Here is a 21642-nt window from a genome sequence, read left to right on the forward strand (position 1 = left end):
TGATTGAGTTGGAGGCGTGCGTGGCCACGCAGTCGTGGGTGAACAGGGAGTACAGGAGAGGGCTCAGAACGCACCCTTGTGGGGCCCCAGTGTTGAGGATCAGCGGGGAGGAGATGTTGTTGCCTACCCTCACCACCTGGGGGCGGCCCGTCAGGAAGTCCAGTACCCAGTTGCACAGGGCGGGGTCGAGACCCAGGGTCTCGAGCTTGATGACGAGCTTGGAGGGTACTATGGTGTTGAATGCCGAGCTGTAGTCAATGAACAGCATTCTCACATAGGTATTCCTCTTGTCCAGATGGGTTAGGGCGGTGTGCAGTGTGGTTGAGATTGCATCGTCTGTGGACATATTTGGGCGGTAAGCAAATTGGAGTGGGTCTAGGGTGTCAGGTAGGGTGGAGGTGATATGGTCCTTGACTAGTCTCTCAAAGCACTTCATGATGACGGAAGTGAGTGCTACGGGGCGGTAGTCGTTTAGCTCAGTTACCTTAGCTTTCTTGGGAACAGGAACAATGGTGGCCCTCTTGAAGCATGTGGGAACAGCAGACTGGTATAGGGATTGATTGAATATGTCCGTAAACACACCGGCCAGCTGGTCTGCGCATGCTCTGAGGGCGCGGCTGGGGATGCCGTCTGGGCCTGCAGCCTTGCGAGGGTTAACACGTTTAAATGTCTTACTCACCTCGGCTGCAGTGAAGGAGAGACCGCATGTTTTCGTTGCAGGCCGTGTCAGTGGCACTGTATTGTCCTCAAAGCGGGCAAAAAAGTTATTTAGTCTGCCTGGGAGCAGGACATCCTGGTCCGTGACTGGGCTGGATTTCTTCCTGTAGTCCGTGATTGACTGTAGACCCTGCCACATGCCTCTTGTGTCTGAGCCATTGAATTGAGATTCTACTTTGTCTCTGTACTGACGCTTAGCTTGTTTGATAGCCTTGCGGAGGGAATAGCTGCACTGTTTGTATTCGGTCATGTTACCAGACACCTTGCCCTGATTAAAAGCAGTGGTTCGCGCTTTCAGTTTCACGCGAATGCTGCCATCAATCCACGGTTTCTGGTTAGGGAATGTTTTAATCGTTGCTATGGGAACGACATCTTCAACGCACGTTCTAATGAACTCGCACACCGAATCAGCGTATTCGTCAATGTTGTTGTCTGACGCAATACGAAACATGTCCCAGTCCACGTGGTGGAAGCAGTCTTGGAGTGTGGAGTCAGCTTGGTCGGACCAGCGTTGGACAGACCTCAGCGTGGGAGCCTCTTGTTTTAGTTTCTGTCTGTAGGCAGGGATCAACAAAATGGAGTCGTGGTCAGCTTTTCCGAAAGGGGGGCGGGGCAGGGCCTTATATGCGTCGCGGAAGTTAGAGTAACAATGATCCAAGGTCTTTCCACCCCTGGTTGCGCAATCGATATGCTGATAAAATTTAGGGAGTCTTGTTTTCAGATTAGCCTTGTTAAAATCCCCAGCTACAATGAATGCAGCCTCCGGATAAATGGTTTCCAGTTTGCAAAGAGTCAAATAAAGTTCATTCAGAGCCATCGATGTGTCTGCTTGGGGGGGGGGGATATATACGGCTGTGATTATAATCGAAGAGAATTCTCTTGGTAGATAATGCGGTCTACATTTGATTGTGAGGAATTCTAAATCAGGTGAACAGAAGGATTTGAGTTCCTGTCTGTTTCTTTCATCACACCATGTCACGTTAGTCATAAGGCATACGCCCCCGCCCCTCTTCTTACCAGAAAGATGTTTGTTTCTGTCTGCGCGATGCGTGGAGAAACCCGTTGGCTGCACCGCCTCAAATAGCGTCTCTCCAGTGAGCCACGTTTCCGTGAAGCAAAGAACGTTACAGTCTCTGATGTCCCTCTGGAATGCTACCCTTGCTCGGATTTCATCAACCTTGTTGTCAAGAGACTGGACATTGGCAAGAAGTATGCTAGGGAGTGGTGCACGGTGTGCCCGTCTCCGGAGTCTGACCAGAAGACCGCCTCGTTTCCCTCTTTTTCGGAGTTGTTTTTTTGGGTCGCTGCATGGAATCCACTCCGTCTTCCTGTTTGTAAGGCAGAACACAGGATCCGCGTCGCGAAAAACATATTCTTGGTCGTACTGATGGTGAGTTCATGCTGATCTTATATTCAGTAGTTCTTCTCGACTGTATGTAATGAAACCTAAGATGACCTGGGGTACTAATGTAAGAAATAACACGTAAAAAAACAAAAAACTGCATAGTTTCCTAGGAACGCGAAGCGAGGCGGCCATCTCTGTCGGCGCCGGAAGTATGCCAAGGCTTTCGACTCTGTCAATCACCATATTCTTATCGGTAGACTCAGTAGCCTCGGTTTTTCTAATGACTGCCTTGCCTGGTTCACCAACTACTTTGCAGACAGAGTTCAGTGTGTTAAATCGGAGGGCATGTTGTCCGGTCCTCTGGTAGTCTCTATGGGGGTGCAATAAGGGTTCAATTCTTGGGCCGACTCTTTTCTCTGTATATATCAATGATGTTGCTCTTGCTGCGGGCGATTCCCTGATCCACCTCTACGCAGACGACACCATTCTGTATACTTCTGGCCTTCCTGTGCTATCTAACCTCCAAACGAGCTTCAATGCCATACCACACTCCTTCCGTGGCCTCCAACTGCTCTTAAACGCTAGTAAAACCAAATGTATGCTTTTCAACTGTTCGCTGCCTGCACCCGCACGCCCGACTAGCATCACCACCCTGGATGGTTCCAACCTAGAATATGTGGACATCTATAAGTACCTAGGTGTCTGGCTAGACTTTAAATTCTCCTTCCAGACTCATATCAAACATCTCCAATCTGAAATCAAATCTAGTCGGCTTTCTATTTCGCAACAAAGCCTCCTTCACTCTCGCCGCCAAACTTACCCTAGTAAAACTGACTATCCTACCGATCCTCAACTTCGGCGATGTCATCTACAAAATAGCTTCCAATACTCTACTCAGCAAACTGGATGCAGTTTATCACAGTGCCATTCGTTTTGTTACTAAAGCACCTTATACCACCCACCACTGCGACCTGTATGCTCTAGTCGGCTGGCCCTCACTACATATTCGGCACCAGACCCACTGGCTCCAAGTCATCTACAAGTCCATGCTAGGTAAAGCTCCGCCTTATCTCAGTTCACTGGTCACGATGGCAACACCCATGCGCTCCACCAGGTGTAGCTCACTGATCATCCCTAAAGCCAACACCTCATTTGGCCGCCTTTCCTTTCAGTTCTCTGCTGCCTGTGACTGGAACGAATTGCAAAAATCGCTGAAGTTGGAGACTTTTATCTCCCTCACCAACTTTAAACATCTGCTATTAGAGCAGTTAACCGATCGCTGCAGCTGTACATAGTCCATCGGTAAATAGCCCACCCAATTTACCTACCTCATCCCCATACTGTTTTTATTTATTTACATTTCTGCTCTTTTGCACACCAGTATCTCTACCTTCACATGACCATCTGATCATTTATCACTCCAGTGTTAATCTGCAAAATTGTAATTATTCGCCTACCTCCTCATGCCTTTTGCACACAATGTATATAGACTCTTTTTTTTCTTTTTTTTCTACTGTGTTATTGACTTGTTTATTGTTTACTCCATGTGTAACTCTGTGTTGTTGTCTGTTCACACTGCTATGCTTTATCTTGGCCAGGTCGCAGTTGTAAATGAGAACTTGTTCTCAACTAGCCTACCTGGTTAAATAAAGGTGAAAAAAAAGGCAGAATCTGAAATGGCAGCCTATTCCCTAAACCCCGAGTCGGTATTCCCTTCGACCTCGCCCACAAATTGGGGAAAACAAACATTCTTTCCCATTGACCCCCATTGTAAAAGAGCCAACTTCGGCGTAGATTTTTTGTTATACAGAAATAACAAGAAATGCTGAAAAGCTGCTGTGCTGGTCAATGTAACCAGGTAAGAAATCCCATGAGAAGAGCCCTGTGGTTTCAGGTTGTGGAATGTGAAAGACTGGGAACTTGTGGGGACTCGGGGTCCGAGTAGGTCCGAGTTTAACATTTAATCACAGGTAAGACATTTGTTCAGTATAGTCTGTTTGTAACTCCACTCACTACTTGTAGCTTTATAGTCCGTTTGTTTGTGTTGTTGTTCTTGGCTAGCGTGGCTAACATTAGCGCCGTCACGAAATGGGGCATTAGGGAAGCCCTACAATATTACGTTTTTCTAAGGAGTGAGAACGCTTGGGAGCAGGCAGTGCTGAAAAGTCATCTTTAGACATGTATTTTTCTTAAATGTAGTTTTTTAATTGACTATAACAAGCAGACAAAAAGAAAATTGCATCTGAAAAAGGTCCGTTTTTGCTGTTATCCAATTGGGTAACCACGGGTTGTTTTCCTCACAGGCGGGCGGGGCCGCAACGTTCTATTTAATACCGACTGGGACTATACAGTGTACTATTTTTGAACAGGGTTCACATAGGGAACTGGTCAAAAGTAATGCAGTGAATTTACAAACTTCAGAAGTCCTTTTAAACCTTAAATACAGCTTTACATTTCCTCTCTTGCAAAAGCGTGATCAATTTAAGATCCTACATCTGTCTAAAGGGAATAGGGTGCAATTTCAGACACAACCAAAGGCTGCGTGCTTTTTATATTAGACATAGTTTTGATGGGCAAAGTGTCAGTTCAGCAACTCTGCATACTGGAGTTAGAGTCCAAGTCCAGACTCAGATATTGGCTGTAGCTTGGGTGTGGGGTATGGTCCAAGCCTACGTGGGTCTGGGTGTTTGGGGGACTAGGAGTCAGTAGCAGCAGGGCTATTGTTATGGCTACATTGTATCTGTGCATTGAACAGGAAAACACAGAACCCAAATAAATCATTCAAATGTAGGGATCATACAGGTTCCACATCTGGCTCCTCAGGCTTCCTCTAACACAAAGCCAAGCATATGAGACATAAGACCTGAATAAGGATGAAGGCAACTGGCTCAGGTTATCCATGAATCATATAGCCCAGGGATGGGCAACTTTAATGTGGTAGGGGCCACAAAAAATCTGAACGCATAATGAGGGGCCAGTTGTGAGCAAAACCTTTTAGCAGCCCCTCCTCCTGAGAGAACAGAGACATGTTTTACCTTTTAAAGTACATTTTTGCACATTTTGACATGGGGCGTAGAGATCATTTTGTAGTTTTAAAGCAAGTTTGCTGCAATTCTACACATTTTGCCATAGGGTGGAGAGAATTTACAATTTTATAACTAATTTCATGCAATTCTACTCATTTTTTCAATGGGTCAGAGAGGAAAATGTGCTGTTTTACAGCTAATTTCAAACATTCTACACATTTTTCCATAGGATGGAGAGAAATGTTAGCTGTTTTTGATATGATATCTGAGTGAGACCGACTAACAAAATCAATGGGGGCCCCCCGCAGGGTAATTTAACCAAGATTAATAAGTTTAGATAGCTGGTCGCTAGACTAATTTACCAATCCAAAAAAAATTGCTGACATGGGCTAATTGAGTAACTATCAATGACTGACAACAAGAGAAAAACTGGTGATGCACAACCAAATTTCTAAATTGCACCTTGTGTATTTGTCACGAATCCCTCTGGAACTTTCATTACACACACCTGGCCCCTATTCCCAGTGATTAGTAATTGTATAAGTGTGTTCTTGGTTTACCATTGTCCTGTCCATTATTGTTACTATGTCCGTTGGTGCGTGTGAGTACCTGTGCTGTGTGTTTTGGCTTTCGTGCCATTATGGATTGCGCAGATGATTACGGGTTTCGTCTCGTGTGTTAATCATTGTGCGAGTGTGTTATTTATTTGAGATACTCCTCGCTCTTTTGTTTGGGTTTCAACCCTGTGTTTTTGTATAGTGTTTGTTTGGTCCCTGTGCCTTTACAGGGCACTCCGTAATTTGGGTACAATAAAAAACCCTACCACCCATTCCTGCGTCTGTCTCCCGAATCTCTTTATACAAACGTGACAGTATTCTACTATTCTAACTTGTAAGTTGAGACCCTGACTGAGTGTTTTTTGTTGTAGAAATTTACCAGAGGGTAAAAGTTCAAAAGTTGCCAATTCCTGGTATAGCCTAACATATGAATTATTATGTTTGTTATCAAAACTGCCAAATTGTGATGAGGGATAATTCATATTAAAAGTTGCACTAGCCTACTTCTGCAAATGTAGATAAATTCACTGGTTATGATGCAGTGTAAATGCCTGCAGAAAACCTCAATGGAAGTCCACTGAAAGCAAGTGAAATATATTCAGCTAGGTCTTCAATCTAATCCAGTCAGTCTCCCAAAGAAGACTTACTCAACAGTAATCATTTAAAATGTATGTTGAGGATGTAGGCTACTAACAATGTTTTGAAAATAAATCTGTAATATTTTTATTGAACAGTCCCTAAACTCCCATCCCTGGCTGTGAGATATTTGTCCACACAGTGACCGCAGTGCTGTGGGGTTATGGAATAACAAGGTGCTCCATGTATTATTAATGGAAGCTCGACCATGAATCTGTTTAGAATAATATCAGCCATTTCCCTCCACCTCATTACTGTGTTTTTAAGCATGTGTTTGGTCGCCATGGACACCCCACTCTACAACATTCTCTCTCTCTCCTCCCCCCCACCTCCCTCCACCCACCCTCTCCTATTGAGATTCAGATCATGAACAGCACTTGCTGTTTTTAATTTTCATTTCATCATAAGCGCTTTTAGACTGTTGCCAGAGCTCATTTGCAGTTTTTCTGCGGACCTCTTCACTACTGCCTTCTGACAGGACAGATGCTGCAATTAATCAAGCCGGGCAGAGAAATGGGTATCGTTGCTCCACACAGAGATGAAGAGCCAGTCACTACACACTACAGCATCAGCAGCCAGCCCTCAAAACCCAAATTACAAATGCCTTTTCAAACTAACTAATTGAATACAAAGCCACATTTTGAAAATTATATCAATCGGTGGTATAAAATATGCATGAGTTTTATTTCACATTTTTTTTCCAGGTCCAGATTTATTTCACAATTGGTTTATGATAAACGTCACTCCCCCCTACGTAGTCTAATGGCTTTTCTGCTCATTGTGGATATATGATAATTATTGTTTGCCAGTCTTCCCTCCCCCACTCATTCACCATGTTGATGTAAGCTCAGAGCCCCCTGATGATTGTTGCGGCAGGGTATCCTAGTGGTTAGAGCGTTGGACTAGTAACCGGAAGGTTGCAAATTCAAATCCCCGAGCTGGTACAAAGGTACAAATCTGTTCTTAAGGCATTCATTGTAAATAAGAATTTGTTCTTAACTGACTTGCCTATTTAAATAAAGGTCAAATTTAACTATAGGCTATCTTAGAAATTAAGTAGTTAATATGTGGTGGTACAAAATGGTTAGTTCCTGGTGAAGAAAGAGTCAGAATCCAAAACATTTGTCAGTGAGAATGAGGACTGTTATTGAGACAAGCACCAGTTACATGCTGACTCTTTCCAGTCTGTTTGTTTGACACAGTTGGTACTCCATGTTGAAATCACAGAGAAACATATACAAACTATAATAATGGCAACAGGAGAAGTAGGTTTTATATCCCTACATCGTTATTATTATTAAACGTCTTATTTACTCCATAATAATTAATTATCTTGAAATAATTCTATACATAAATATTGTTTTTTTTCTCACATTTTTCAAAACCTAACAATAAGGAGACTTCATACAAAATTATGGCTAATATCATGGCTTATAGTATAATAGAGTATAATATCATGGCTAATTATACTATTATGGCTAATTATACTATTATGGCTAATAGTATAATAGATGGAATGTCTCTGGTTGTGTTTTCATTTAAACTCAAATGTTAAATTAAATGTCCTATTAAGAGCTCAAAAACAAGTAGAATATTCATACTAAAATGCATTTATTCTATGGACAGTTTTAAGAAAGCAGTTGGATTTTTATCTGTAAGCAAAATACAAACAAATTAATTGTTGCTATTATAACTCATAAAAAAGTATAAAAGAGCAGAAATGCACTACGTGATATAGTAATCATACAGGTCATTTTACCAATGTTTTAATTACAGCCTCACATATTAAAACTTTACAACAGGTGATATGAAAAATGTACAACGCTTCTCTTTTCATCATGGATATATCACTTCATCTGGCAAGAAAATACCCTCATTGCCTTTTCAATTGGCTCTGACAGTGCAACAAAGTGTCTCTGCTACTTCTTCTTACTTTTGATAAGTTTTGTAGTATCAAGGAGTACGTAGTGTAAAAATACATCAATCAATCATGAAACCATCAACCTTGATCGTGGAATTTTTCATTTACCATAAAATATCCCCTTTATCACACCAAATAAAAACATAATTTAATTCTTAAACATCTGAGGTAAAAACAAATACATAAAAGGAGGATTTTTTGGAGTGCCAGTTTTACACACACTTTTTGAACAATTGGGTAATTTAGTGGAAAAAGGAGGTCCCCAACTCTACAAAACACTTACAGCAGGTTACATTTACAGTTTGATGACATAAATGATCTTATGGCAGTTTATGTCTCTCAGTCTGTCCATTCTTCCATTCCTCCATCCAGCAACCCCCACAATCCCCCATCCCAAAGACATTTTTCAGTTCCCTTTTTCCTTAAGATATTGTCTCTTGCCTTCATGCCATAGGATGAATGCACTCAGATATCACATTGGCCTGAAATGCATGATGGTTTAATGGAGAGTTTCCTTTAGACAATTTGTTAAACAGTTACATCTGCAGGAATGTAGGGCAAGAGAAAAATGGGAAAAAGGTAGACAGTCTCATAATATACTGGCCAGTGTGGAAACAAGTTTAATGTGTGGATTACTGGTCTCCAGTATGGTACCTGTAAGTCATTCAGTTCAGGTGTTCATCTCTGGGAGAGGTTAGAGCTGCAAAACAAAATTCCTGTTGAATGAAATCCATTCATTGTGTCCAGTAGTTGGGCTGAAATGACAACTTTGACCTCATAAATAAAGCTTTATCATTAAATAAAAACAGGGCATTCCTTCCCCTGTGTGAGTCAGGTACACCAGTCCTTTCACAAATGCGCCCAAAGTCAGTTTTGAATTGACAATTGAGCAGAGAAAGACAAACAAACAAACAATAAACAATCAATGGGCATTTGCCTACCGACTTATCCTCATAGCGCAGCCTATTTTATAGACAAAATCCAGCTAAGGTATCTGCCCCTTTACACGTCTACGTAGGTATTCATATCCGTCTATAACAATGGACAAGTTCTTTGTAAAACATTCTAATTCTTACACACTTCTTAAGTGCAACTTAGAAAAGCAACGTGGAAATTATGCTTTTATTTCTATTCCTCTTCTTTGAGATAAGATAGATATCTTCCATTCATTTGGCTCAGTAGATGGAGACCTGGGACAGAACCTGGGCGTGGGCCTGGATCTGGGATGGGTGTGGCTGCTGGGGGGCGGGTTGGGGACTGCCCATGGAGGCGGAGCCCCCCACAGATTGAGGTGTGCTGGGTGAGTGTTGTGGTGGGGAACACTGGGACTGGTGCTGTTGCTGCTGTTGTTGGAGATGCTGCTGCATCTGCTGCTGGTGGAGCTGCTGCATCTGCATCTGATGGAGTTGCAGTTGCTGTTGCTGCATATCATGCCTCTGCTGCTGCTGCTGCTGCTGCTGCTGCTGCTGTTGTTGTTGTTGTTGCTGTTGTTGTTGTTGCTGCTGCTGTTGCTGTATGTTGTGTTGCTGCAGCTGCTGCTGGAGGTGGTGCTGGAAATGCTGATGCTGCATCTGCTGCTGGATCTGCTGGTGGTGCATCTGCTGCTGCTGCATCTGGTGGTGCTGCAGATGTTGCTGCATCTGCTGCTGCTGTGTTTGCTGCTGCTGCAGCTGCTGCATGTGCCCCCCCACGCCACCCTGCATGGGCGGGCTCATCTGGGACACGGCCGTGGGCTGGACCCCGGCCACCATGGCCCCTCCTCCACCACCTCCACCCATCTGGTTCAGCAGCTGGGATGGCACACCGTTGGTCATGTTCTGGTGCTGCACCGTCACCGAGGTCACGATCTGGTTGCCCCCTAGCCTCATCTGCAGCGGCTTGGGTGCGATGGCCCGTGGCATGCCGTTCTGGAGAGCCTGGGCCATGGAGGACATGGAGGACATGGACGGGTGCTGGGAGAGTGGGGAAGGCAGCATCAGACCTGGGGACAGGCTGGTGGAGGCCAGGGTCTGCTGGACTGAACGGATGGTCTGAGCCTCTGCTGATTCCTGGGCAGCCTGGAAGTGAAACAACAGCATGTTAGATACAGACTAGGAATGGACACTAGACTTACTCACGAAATAACTGTTTATTTCGACAATAGCCTGAGGTAACAACGTAAAGCTATAAATCCTCTTACTTTCTAAGATTGCAATCTTGAAAAGATTCAGGATCTGGATGCAGCTCGTGCAGGAAGATTTGAATATCTAAGTTTACTACTTGTCACAATTAAATTCAAATCAAATCAATGTTTCTTTTGTCACATGCGCAGGATACTGCTGTTATAAACGGTACAGTGAAATGCAGCGCTCCTCAATAATGCAGTACAAATATCAATATCAATTATAATCAAGTCAAATCAAAAATATAACAAGTCAGAAATAAAAACTAGGGGTCTTAGGCTTCTTCCCAGCAGTTCACACTTCTGTTGGGTGAAAAGTGAAAGAAAGCAGTGTCTCACCTTTGAAACCAGGCTGGCGCGGTAGGCAGCGAGGGCTTTTAAATATTCCTTTTTAGCAGCCTCTGTTTTGCTTTTATAGCCCTGTTATGACAAGACGGACAGGAGTGAACGACAGGTGACAAACAAAGGATCACTCTGTAAAGAGATACAACATCTAGATGCAGGCATAGGCAGCACAATATAACTGACTAAACAGCCTTCTACTTTTGATGTCTATATTCATTGATTTATTTTTGTAGCTCTCGACATATTGATTGGGAAATGAGCGGGCAGGAGAAATTATACAATCTGACTTCATGCATCCCCTTAGAGCAATTACTGCTAATTACTGATCATCGTGCATTTGCTTCTCAATCAGATATAAAAGTCAAGGGCCAGTATTCACAAAGCATCTCAGAGTAGAAGTGCTCATTCAGGATCTGGTAAGTCTCCCCTGTCCTGTTCATATATAATCGTATTCAGTATGATCTAAAAGGCTAAACTGATTCTATATCAACATTCCTAGTCTGAGATGCTAGGGCTGTGTTTACACAGGCATCCCAATTCAGATTCGTTTTTTCTTCCACTAATTGGTCTTTTGATCAATCACAGATCTTTTCACATCAGATCTTTTTCAGAGCTGAAGATCAGAATTGAGCCGAAAAAAAGATCAGAATTGGGCTGCCTGTGTAAACACAGCCTTTGTGAATGCAGACCCAGTGGTGTAAATGTCATAGTGTAGGATTGTTCTGACAGATAATGATGGATTACCTGCTTCTGTTCCTCTCCCAAGCCATCCCACATGGAGGCCACTATCTTGGAAACCTCTCCGAAGGTGGCGTTGGGGTTTTGACCCTTAATGGCGGCCTGTGTGTCTCTGAAGAACAGGGCGTAGGCTGAAACTGGCTTCTGGGGCTCATTGGGGTCCTTCTTCTTCTTCTTCTTGGGGGTCTTAGGCTTCTTCCCAGCATCTGGCGCTGGGCGCTTTTCTCCTGCCATTACCTGTTACAAGAAGAGTGATCTGGTTTAGACAGATGAAATCAAATCAAATCAAATCAAATCAAATTTTATTTGTCACATACACATGGTTAGCAGATGTTAATGCGAGTGTAGCGAAATGCTTGTGCTTCTAGTTCCGACAATGCAGTAATAACAAGTAATCTAACTAACAATTCCAAAACTACTGTCTTGTACACAGTGTAAGGGGATAAAGAATATGTACATAAGGATATATGAATGAGTGATGGTACAGAGCAGCATAGGCAAGATACAGTAGATGGTATCGGGTACAGTATGTACAAATGAGATGAGTATGTAAACAAAGTGGCATAGTATAGTATAAAGTGGCTAGTGATACATGTATTACATAAGGATACCGTCGATGATATAGAGTACAGTATATACGTATGCGTATGAGATGAATAATGTATTTTCAATGGTGACTTGTGGTAGTGCCAGAGGAATGTGCATGTGACACTTTACTAACACAACCACCTTCAACAAATGCATATGAATATCAAGCAGTCACTGTGCTATTCAATCAGGTCTATTTCACACTAAAGTGAGCACAATCTTAGTGCAGCCTTCTTTAAAATGTGTTTTTATTTAAGGCCCTTTCATAGAGTTTTCCTCACTCACCCTATTGTCCTGGTCTTGGTCGTCCTCGTTGATAGAGCTGGAGGGTGAGGGCGTGGCCGACTTGCTGGCTGGTGGTGAGGGTGAAGTATGGGGGATTTTGGGGCCTGTCATGTTCAAGCCTAGCTGGGCACTGAGCTGGGACTGGTTGATGGTGGTCAGCTGGTTACGGGACATCATACCATGGGGGTTGTTCATGCTGATGATGGATCTCATGACCATGGCGGGGTTAGGGGGGTACTGGCGGAGGTGGCCCTGCATGTTCTGAATCAGAGGAGAAAGAGAGGGAAAAGTCAGTAAATATGACAGCATCTTGTAAGAGACTGTACTGTATCTGTAGCCTGGTCCCAGATATGTTTGTGCTATATAGCTATTTGTTTGGCATGACAACCAAATAGGAGTTGGCTATACAGCACAAACATATATTGGACCAGAGCATAACAGAAAAAAATCTGGTCATCACATTCTTCCAGACTGTCACATGGCCACAATGCATCACATAACATTACACATGGCCCTGGGTCTTTAACTTCTCCCATTATCAACTATGATGAATTATCTTGAAACCTGAGTAGCCAGTTTGATCTGCCATTAATAAATAGCTTCACAGCTCCATTGATACAGTTCACACCACTCTGTGGCACAGCTTTGACTGCTCAGATCCTGGTGTATAATGGACTGAGTTAGTACCCTTGATATGGTTAGGCTACATAACCTCAAATGCCAGGACAAAAAAATGAAGATTGTACAAGTCACGATTTGTATGCTTAAAGATGAAATGCTATCTGCTGGCAGGTTTCATAGATCATACTTTAACTGCCAAAGAGTGAAAATATATTTATATATAATCAACTCTATAATTCAACTGTCTGAAGGGATACGATTGGCGTGTCATGGGCATTTTTCTTCCTCTTTATACAATGCTGAGTATATGATACCATCAATACCATCTTCATATTTTCTAATATATCTTCCAGATAAAACATTATGGTTTTCAAAATCTCTTTGTGTAAAGGGAGAGGTAGATGTTTGCATTGAGAATTCCACTGAGGATGGAATTACATGGCCTGTCATTCTCTCAGAGGGGAGAATGATCAGGGATGCAGCGGAGCTGACAGGGAATAGTGAAAAATAACCAAACACAACAAAAATGTGATTTGTTTGGGAGGTGTGTGTGTGTGTGTGTTCGTGTGTTCGTGTGTTCTCCCTGAGTAACATCCATCTGGTATTCAGCAGCAGCACAAACTCCATCTCTCCCAACATCAACACATCATATACCCACACACCTTGCTTTATTGAGAGAAACTTACGAACCCTGTCTTCAAAACAATATTCAAACACCTTCACAGAACAGAAACATATTGAATTTACAATCCATTTGTCTCCCATCTCCCTTTCTCATGTGCCATGTCTACTACCTATCATAAATCAGTCTAGATATGTCAGATAAATCAGGCAGATATGTATTCAATATTTACATAGAAATACTCCACCAGAGACGGAATACAATACAATTCAATGATGCAAACACGCCAACCACTCAATTCTCTCTTTGAATAAATAGTGAAATATAACATGCCAACCATTCAATTCTCTCTTTGAATAAATAGTGAAATAAAACATGCCAACCATTCAATTCTCTCTTTGAATAAATAGTGAAATAAAACATGCCAACCATTCAATTCTCTCTTTGAATAAATAGTGAAATAAAACATGCCAACCATTCAATTCTCTCTTTGAATAAATAGTGAAATAAAACATGCCAACCATTAAATTCTCTCTTTGAATAAATAGTGAAATATAACATGCCAACCATTCAATTCTCTCTTTGAATAAATAGTGAAATAAAACATGCCAACCATTCAATTCTCTCTTTGAATAAATAGTGAAATAAAACATGCCAACCATTCAAATCTTTCTTTGAATAAATAGTGAAATAAAACATGCCAACCATTCAATTCTCTCTTTGAATAAATAGTGAAATAAAACATGCCAACCATTCAATTCTCTCTTTGAATAAATAGTGAAATAAAACATGCCAACCATTCAATTCTCTCTTTAAAAAAATAGTGAAATAAAACATGCCAACCATTCAATTCTCTCTTTGAATAAATAGTGAAATAAAACATGCCAACCATTCAATTCTCTCTTTGAATAAATAGTGAAATAAAACATGCCAACCATTCAATTATCTCTTTGAATAAATAGTGAAATAAAACATGCCAACCATTCAATTCTCTCTTTGAATAAATAGTGAAATAAAACATGCCAACCATTCAATTCTCTCGTTGAATAAATAGTGAAATAAAACATGCCAACCATTAAATTCTCTCTTTGAATAAATAGTGAAATAAAACATGCCAACCATTCAATTCTCTCTTTGAATAAATAGTGAAATAAACTCGAGCAATGGGATAACGATGTAATGTTGACTTACATATCTTCAGTTTTCAAATGTTCCACTTGATGTGTAAGTCTCATTGTCACCTCCAGTAGTGAGCTACAGTAAGTTAGTGCTCTGAGTGACTCTCTGCTCATTGAGAGCATCACAGATGAAACACACTGAGCTCTTTAGCCATGACCATCTGTGTAACAACATTTCAACACAATATCACAATGATGCAATATCACTTAGAGCAATGGCACATCATGCCATTTGTGTCAAATGTTGAGTTTTCTTCATAACAGCTATGGCCCTGCCCTATTCAAAGATAGTTTGCCTTTCAAAATGTATCTTGTGTTTGCTGGCTTTAGTGATAGCTGGCCTTTTTGTAAATGGGTTTGTGGTGAAATAGCTTACACTAGTGTTACAATAATATCACCAAACCCAGATTGCTATACAGACTATAGTGGTATAATATTATAAACTTGACTGGTGGCTATAAATACATCTACGGCTCTTTTCTTCAGCTCACAACTACTTACCTAAAAGAGTGAGTGATTAATGTAATCTATATGAAAAATAGATATATTTGCTATGCAACTACAATGTAAAAAAAAGTAGCATGTATGTAAAATGTGTGTAACATATATGATGTATGTAACAAAAAAGCTGTACAAACAAAGTTTGAAGAGGAGTGAGTGATTATAGAGTAGGCGAACATACCCTAGCTTAGGCCTAATGTTAACACATCTATGTTAACCATACTATCAAAACACCCCTGGATAATACTAGTCCCTGAGAAAGGGCTACAGTTGTTGTGAATGTAATGTGTGAATCTGCAACAAGTCTGTTAATTTATGTCCTTCTATCCTCTCAGTTGCATTTTAATTAGAATATTGGATGTGTCCCAAATGGCACCCTATTCTTCATATAGTGCACTACTTTTAACCAGGGCCCATAGTGCACTATGTTGGGAATAGGGTGCCTTTGGGACGCAGATATTGTCTGCAGTCACAGCAGACATCTAAGAAGATAGCTTGATAGTCATCATAAATCTGTAAATAAGTCCTTATCTTGAATGCACAGTGGCCAGATGTGACAAGCGGGGCAGCAGGTAGCCTAGTGGATAGAGTGTTGGACCTGTAACCGAACGGTTGCTAGATCGAATCCCCGAGCTGACAAGGTAAAAATCTGTCTTGCTGCCCCTGAACAAGGCAGTTAACCCACTGTTCCTAGGCTGTCATTGTAAATAAGAATGTGTTCTTAACTGACTTGCCTAACTAAATAAAGGTCAAATAAAAAAAAACATCCCTATCAGGCTCCATCCAGCTTGTGTGTTTGTATACATGTGTATCAAACACAAGTAAACCTAGAGTCTATGCAATCTACTCTCCAATCAATATGGCTTTGTGAAGGAAATCTTGAGATGGAGACTCTCAACATCTATGCCTTTTTAAAAGACCTCAAGCTCAAGGAGCCAGCAACTCACGTGTACCTGTCAAGCTGTCACAAGCATATTGGCTTGTTTGATAGAAGGTTGTTGGCTTTGACTACACATCCTATCCTCTCCTCTGCACCAAAGCATCCCAACAACTATGTATAAGATGCAATAAAAAACCCAACAATAGCCGAGACCCTTCCACAACACACTGGCTAATAAACACAGCAGCTGGACTGAAAATGCAACATTACTCATTCAGAAGTACCAGAGATAAAATCTCAATAGCAGTGATGTCAATGAAAAGAGCCTTGGGTCTGTTCTTGAAGATATTGGAATCAGAATTTGAGGAGGTGGGGAATTTAACAGGCTGAAAAGAATGTTAACAAGTTAAATTTCCATTCAATCATTGACAGAGGCTCTTGGAAATGTTCCATTGCAGAAGAGGGGTAAAATCATCTATATGGTAATTATAAGGATGAGTCCCCCAGTAACTTTCGCCAGCATGAAAGGTCAGTCCTATTAAAGATAGTTTATCAGTCCTCTGCACATAGTCCTTTACTGCATGTGCTTTTAAACGAGTACATCTTATTTTCTTACTCCTCCCTTTTCGGCTCCCTGGCCGCAGAACCTTGGTGCTTAAGCCAAATGAGAAAAATGGAATTTAGAATGCTGGTAAAGGCTATAATAGCATGAAGATAAATTGTTTTTCGACTCCTCTCCCCCCTGTCTCTGGCTTTAACAAACCTCACAGTATACTGCTGTGCATATACACAGTCACAGTCCATCCACTGACTAACCCCTCTCCATCCAACCCCCCTGCCCAAAAACAAAATCTTCCCTTCCACACTCCCATTTTACCTGACCCTTCCCCTTCTCCCGCTCCCCCATAAATGCCCTGCCCCAAAACCCTTCCTTCCCCCATTTCTCCCGGTGCACTGTGGGTATTTAAAACTTGTTCAACATGATATAATTTCATTTCAAGTGCTGGCTGCCTAAGAAAACTAAATTACAGAATCAATCATACAGAAGGTCAGGTTGAGACTTCATTACAAGTATTGCATGCCTGCATGAATATCTTTCATTTCTGACTGACCCAATATGTCACAACATCTGTCTGGCTGAAAGTAAAAAGAGAAAAGAAACAGGACGAAGAAAACAATGACAAAAAAATCCACTCTGAAATGGATGTACAACTGATGTCAGTGCTACTCAGCTTGGAAGGAAGATAAGAGAGTGTAAAAAATACAACTGTTTCTGCAATACTGGTCATATTTTCCATTTTATTCAAGACAGTGGTTTGTGTCAGAATCTAGGGGATTAGATTCATAGACTATCTGTACACTATCAGGGTGTAATTAACGTACTGTACATACATTCAGCTACAAATCCCCAGGTCAGACCAAATTGCATGGCATTACTGGGTGTTGGCTATAGAGAAAAACAACTGTCGATGAATGTACTAGTCTAGCTGGCTAAATGTTTGTGTGTACTAAGTCATTAGGGTGAACGTAGCGCAAATGATGCAGATTAGATTCCTACTGACTAGACTTGGCATATAGTCAGTATGTATTCATGTAAATACAATAAACATGCATCTTTGCATCAATTTTGGGCAACAAACTAAGAAAGATACATTTGACTCCATATTCATTTCTATTCAAACAAGATATTTGGGCTATTTCTAACCCAATTATGAAGATGTGACACGTAGAAGGGACCTTTTTATAGACCGCCATATCCACCCATACATTCTTACAAGGGAGGAAACATGGGAAAAGTCTAACTCTGTGCAAGGATACTGTAGAGAAGACAGAGATATTTTCAGAAATAGCACCCAGGGCCCTGTGCAGTGCATCGTAGAGAGCGAAAGAGAGAGAGAGAGAACGAGAGAGAAAAAGAAAGCGAGAATGAAGGGAGCTCTAAATAAATAGATACTGGCAGTTCCACCTCCAATAGTATTTGGCACTATTGACAGAGACCAAATCACAAATCAGGAGGACACATGCTGCAACACACAAATGACAGTCAGAAGCTTGTTAGGAGAGCAGATTAAATAAATAATGACTTGCTTTCTGCCAGCCCACAGACATGTATTTCTCTTTGTAGAACCATAGCATCTGTGGCTAATTTGCAAGACATACATGGAGCATTATAGGGGAAATGAATTAGTGGAACACTTGGCAGAGTAACTACATGGAGGGGGGATTTGAAAATGGTACAGGTACATTGTACACCCATTGTTTTTTTTTGTCATGGTGGTGTAGCGAGAGGCTATCACAGTTACGAATTACCCAATGCCACAGAGCTAAGAGAACAGAGAAAACTATTTGGGAAATATGAAAAGTGTGACTGGTTGGGAAATGTACTTACTATGTTTTATTTGCATGGTTTATTTATATGTCCTTGCAAACGTTTCAAATAAGAGATACACAACAGTGTAGTGTACATAATGTTGTCCCCCAATGTCATTCCACTGACAAAATGAACCTAAAATGTAATAACACTTTTATAAACACTATATAGTTCATTAAAATAGTTACTTCCCGCAACCCTTTTCAAATCTCAAACCAAAGACAATGGCATAGATCAATGTAATTTCCCTGCATTGTCTCTGTGTTCAGGACTTTTGGGGATCAATCCCATATCCAGAACATAATGGAGTTCACGGTCGGTAAGCCTTTCTGCCTTTCTGTCTGTGGTACAATGTTTGCTGAGTGATAAAGGAGCAGAGCAGTGTGCAACAGTCTCCCAGTGACAATGTCACGAGGCAAAGGAGCAGAAACCTCACATTCTTTCCCTGTAGTTTTAATAGAGTCTCCTTACAATCAGAGACATGAGCCATGCAAATGGTGTTAAAGAGGAATAATGTTGGAGAATCAAATCTAATCCTCCACCAAGTCGTGAGAACAGTCAGAACTGTAATTGTGTCAAGGTTCCGTTTCTTCTCCAGATGTAAAAAAGCTTAACTGACCATGAAATGAAAATTCTTTAGGCAAAAGCCTTCCGGGGCTCGCTTATGCAGCACAGATATTTTAAAAGCTGCAATTATTTTACATGCCAGCAGCATGGAAGGGAGGAAAAAAGGCAATGAAATGTTATAGCGCCTGCCCATATCAGAATGTAAATACATATTCTGTAATATCATACACTGTATGTGATTCACCATATGTGTCTGGTTTAAAAGTGGGGGGTCTGAAATACATTTTTACATGGATAATATGGCTAAAACTATCCTGATATTTTTGTTCAATGTAATGACTGTTTTGCAGTTCACCCCCCAAAAAACACAGCATCAATATCATCTTTCTGCATATAATGCTTTTTGCTTCCATATTTTCTTCCTATAATAATCCCATATTACTGTGATAGTGTCAGCGAGTGACATTTCCATGTTTCCTCCTCAATGCATTTCATCCTCAATGGCATTTAAGAAAGCTTTTTCTATCAATTAAAAAAAAAATCTATAAAATAGAACTCTATCAACATACAGAAAGTGATTACTGGGTTCCGGAACCATTCCAGATTCTCTCATCCACATCAATGGACAGGAAGGCTAAGCTGGAGATCCATTCATTGACTCCCTTTCTAAGTACTCACACCAAAAGGTTAATTCTAGTAGCATCGTGTTATTTAACCAAATACAAAACCTGGGATTCTGAACTCAAACAAAGCTCTGTCTGTCAGTTGACTGAGTGCATTCAGGCTCTGAACATAACAACATGTAGATAAAGGCATGGAAACACATCATGTGACAGTGGAGGGGACAGGACAGAACGGAATGATGCATCAGCATCTACAGAACAGGGTTTCTGGAACCAACATACTGTATACGGGGCCATGAAACCGTTGCACTTTTTGGGGACTCACTTTCATCACTCCCTGGAGGGGCAAAAATACATTGTGCCATCATGCCCATGATCCATTCATATATTTTCCTATTACAAAAAGGGTTATTTTTGTAGGCTTTGTTTTTCCTTTATAAACCCAAACAGAATTCCGTATTTACATACTGCAACCATTGTCTAGCTAGCATTGTGATACTATTCCATCCTCCAGCTTTATAAACGGGCCAGATGCTGTGCCAGATGCAGTAACAACTGGAGGTGTGCACTGAGTGCAGTGAAGGTTACTCTATGGCCTAATAAAGGGTAAGGGTATTCTCCAGGTACTCAGATCATATGGTCACATGGGCTCTCCTGACCTTTTTTATATATATGTTTATATGACAGCACCTTGATCCTGTACCCAAGTGTTGGTGCCTGGTACTCTATTTTCTCTGTGCATGAACAAATATGTCAAATTGACACCTTAAACCCACCCTAGCCCTATAATTATTGAAGAGGCGCATGTCCTAATAGCACGCTGTACTTGATGCCTATGCATGTGACCATAGTATCTATTAAATCCCTCTACCCTAAGTGTTGGTCCAGTCTAGTACTCACCAATGGCAGGCCGTTGATGCTGGAGAGCCCCTCCTGGTCCATGAGGTTGCGTGAGATGGTGATGGAGGGCAGCTCCAGGCTCTGAGGGGGGAACTGGGGGGTGAAGGGTCCCCTGTGCTGGAGCGGGTGCCCCGGGAAGGGGGAGTCCACATCCGATAGGCCCAGGCCAGACTCTGTCTCTGGAGGAGGGGTGATGGGAGGGATCTCAAACTCCTCGTCTCCCAGGCTGGGGGTGTGGAATGTCTAGAGAGCAGATAGGGAGAGGAAAGTACACGGTCATATCATTGGATTCATGTTTACAGATCATGTGTACTGTATAGGAAACTAGTAGTGAAAGTTGGCTGAGCGAGAAAAAGGAAGGAAAAGCACACTGTCACTTCAATGTATTCATTTATGATCAGTGTATGTGTACTGTCGCTACAGGCCTAGATACTTTATAGTGACATTTAGCTAAAACTATCTGCAGATGTAGGATCTTCATTTTAGCCAGTTTGCTAAAGCAGGAAAATAATACTGCAGCAACAGGACATGTGAATTATTATGTGGATTATAATTAATGGAAAAAATAAACAAATATGCACATCCAATTCATCAGGTGCAGGCCAGAAGAACGTATCAAAGAAAGAATACATGTCCACAACTCTGGTATGATCCCAATGATCATGTTACAAATGTAGGATCTTCATTTGATCACCCTGTTGCAGGAGAACTTTCCTGCAATGCAGGAAATGTTAAATGTGTAGTGTATTTGAGGTTTAAAAAGGATTCCGAAGTTTGTAATTTCCACTTTAAAATTTCAGAGTAGATTTTTCCTTATGAAAAATGTGTCAACCCCTACAAAAATGTCCATTAATTATAATCAAAGGAAAAAATGAATATCCGCAACTCTGCTATGCTCCCATGTGGATTTAATCAGACGCACAAAACAGACAAGGTTTCGATCTTCTTATCTCTCATACCTGCATGAAGCCTTCCTTCAGGGATTTATTGTTTAAAGGAGGAGAAGTTCGGTGGAGTGGTACTAACACTTGTCTGTGACCATACAGAGTTGTAACATTTC

The 21642-nt window shown here is 41.4% G+C and overlaps 1 protein-coding gene across 1 annotated transcript in view; it reads right to left on the minus strand.

Moving 5' to 3' along the window:
* Window positions 1–8031: 8031 nt before the first annotated feature.
* The window catches only part of LOC139384694 (TOX high mobility group box family member 3-like), a 61018-nt gene continuing 47407 nt past the window's right edge, over window positions 8032–21642 (minus strand). The window contains exons 3-7 of the mRNA XM_071129522.1: window positions 20583–20825; window positions 12320–12580; window positions 11453–11683; window positions 10703–10783; window positions 8032–10259 (exon numbers count right to left, since the gene is read on the minus strand). Of these exons, the coding sequence (XP_070985623.1) occupies window positions 9378–10259; window positions 10703–10783; window positions 11453–11683; window positions 12320–12580; window positions 20583–20825 (1698 nt within the window). The 3' untranslated portion in view covers window positions 8032–9377. The remainder of the gene's footprint in view (window positions 10260–10702; window positions 10784–11452; window positions 11684–12319; window positions 12581–20582; window positions 20826–21642) is intronic.

This window comes from Oncorhynchus clarkii, chromosome 26, assembly GCF_045791955.1.
Source record: "Oncorhynchus clarkii lewisi isolate Uvic-CL-2024 chromosome 26, UVic_Ocla_1.0, whole genome shotgun sequence".
NCBI classification, from domain to species: Eukaryota; Metazoa; Chordata; class Actinopteri; order Salmoniformes; family Salmonidae; genus Oncorhynchus; species Oncorhynchus clarkii.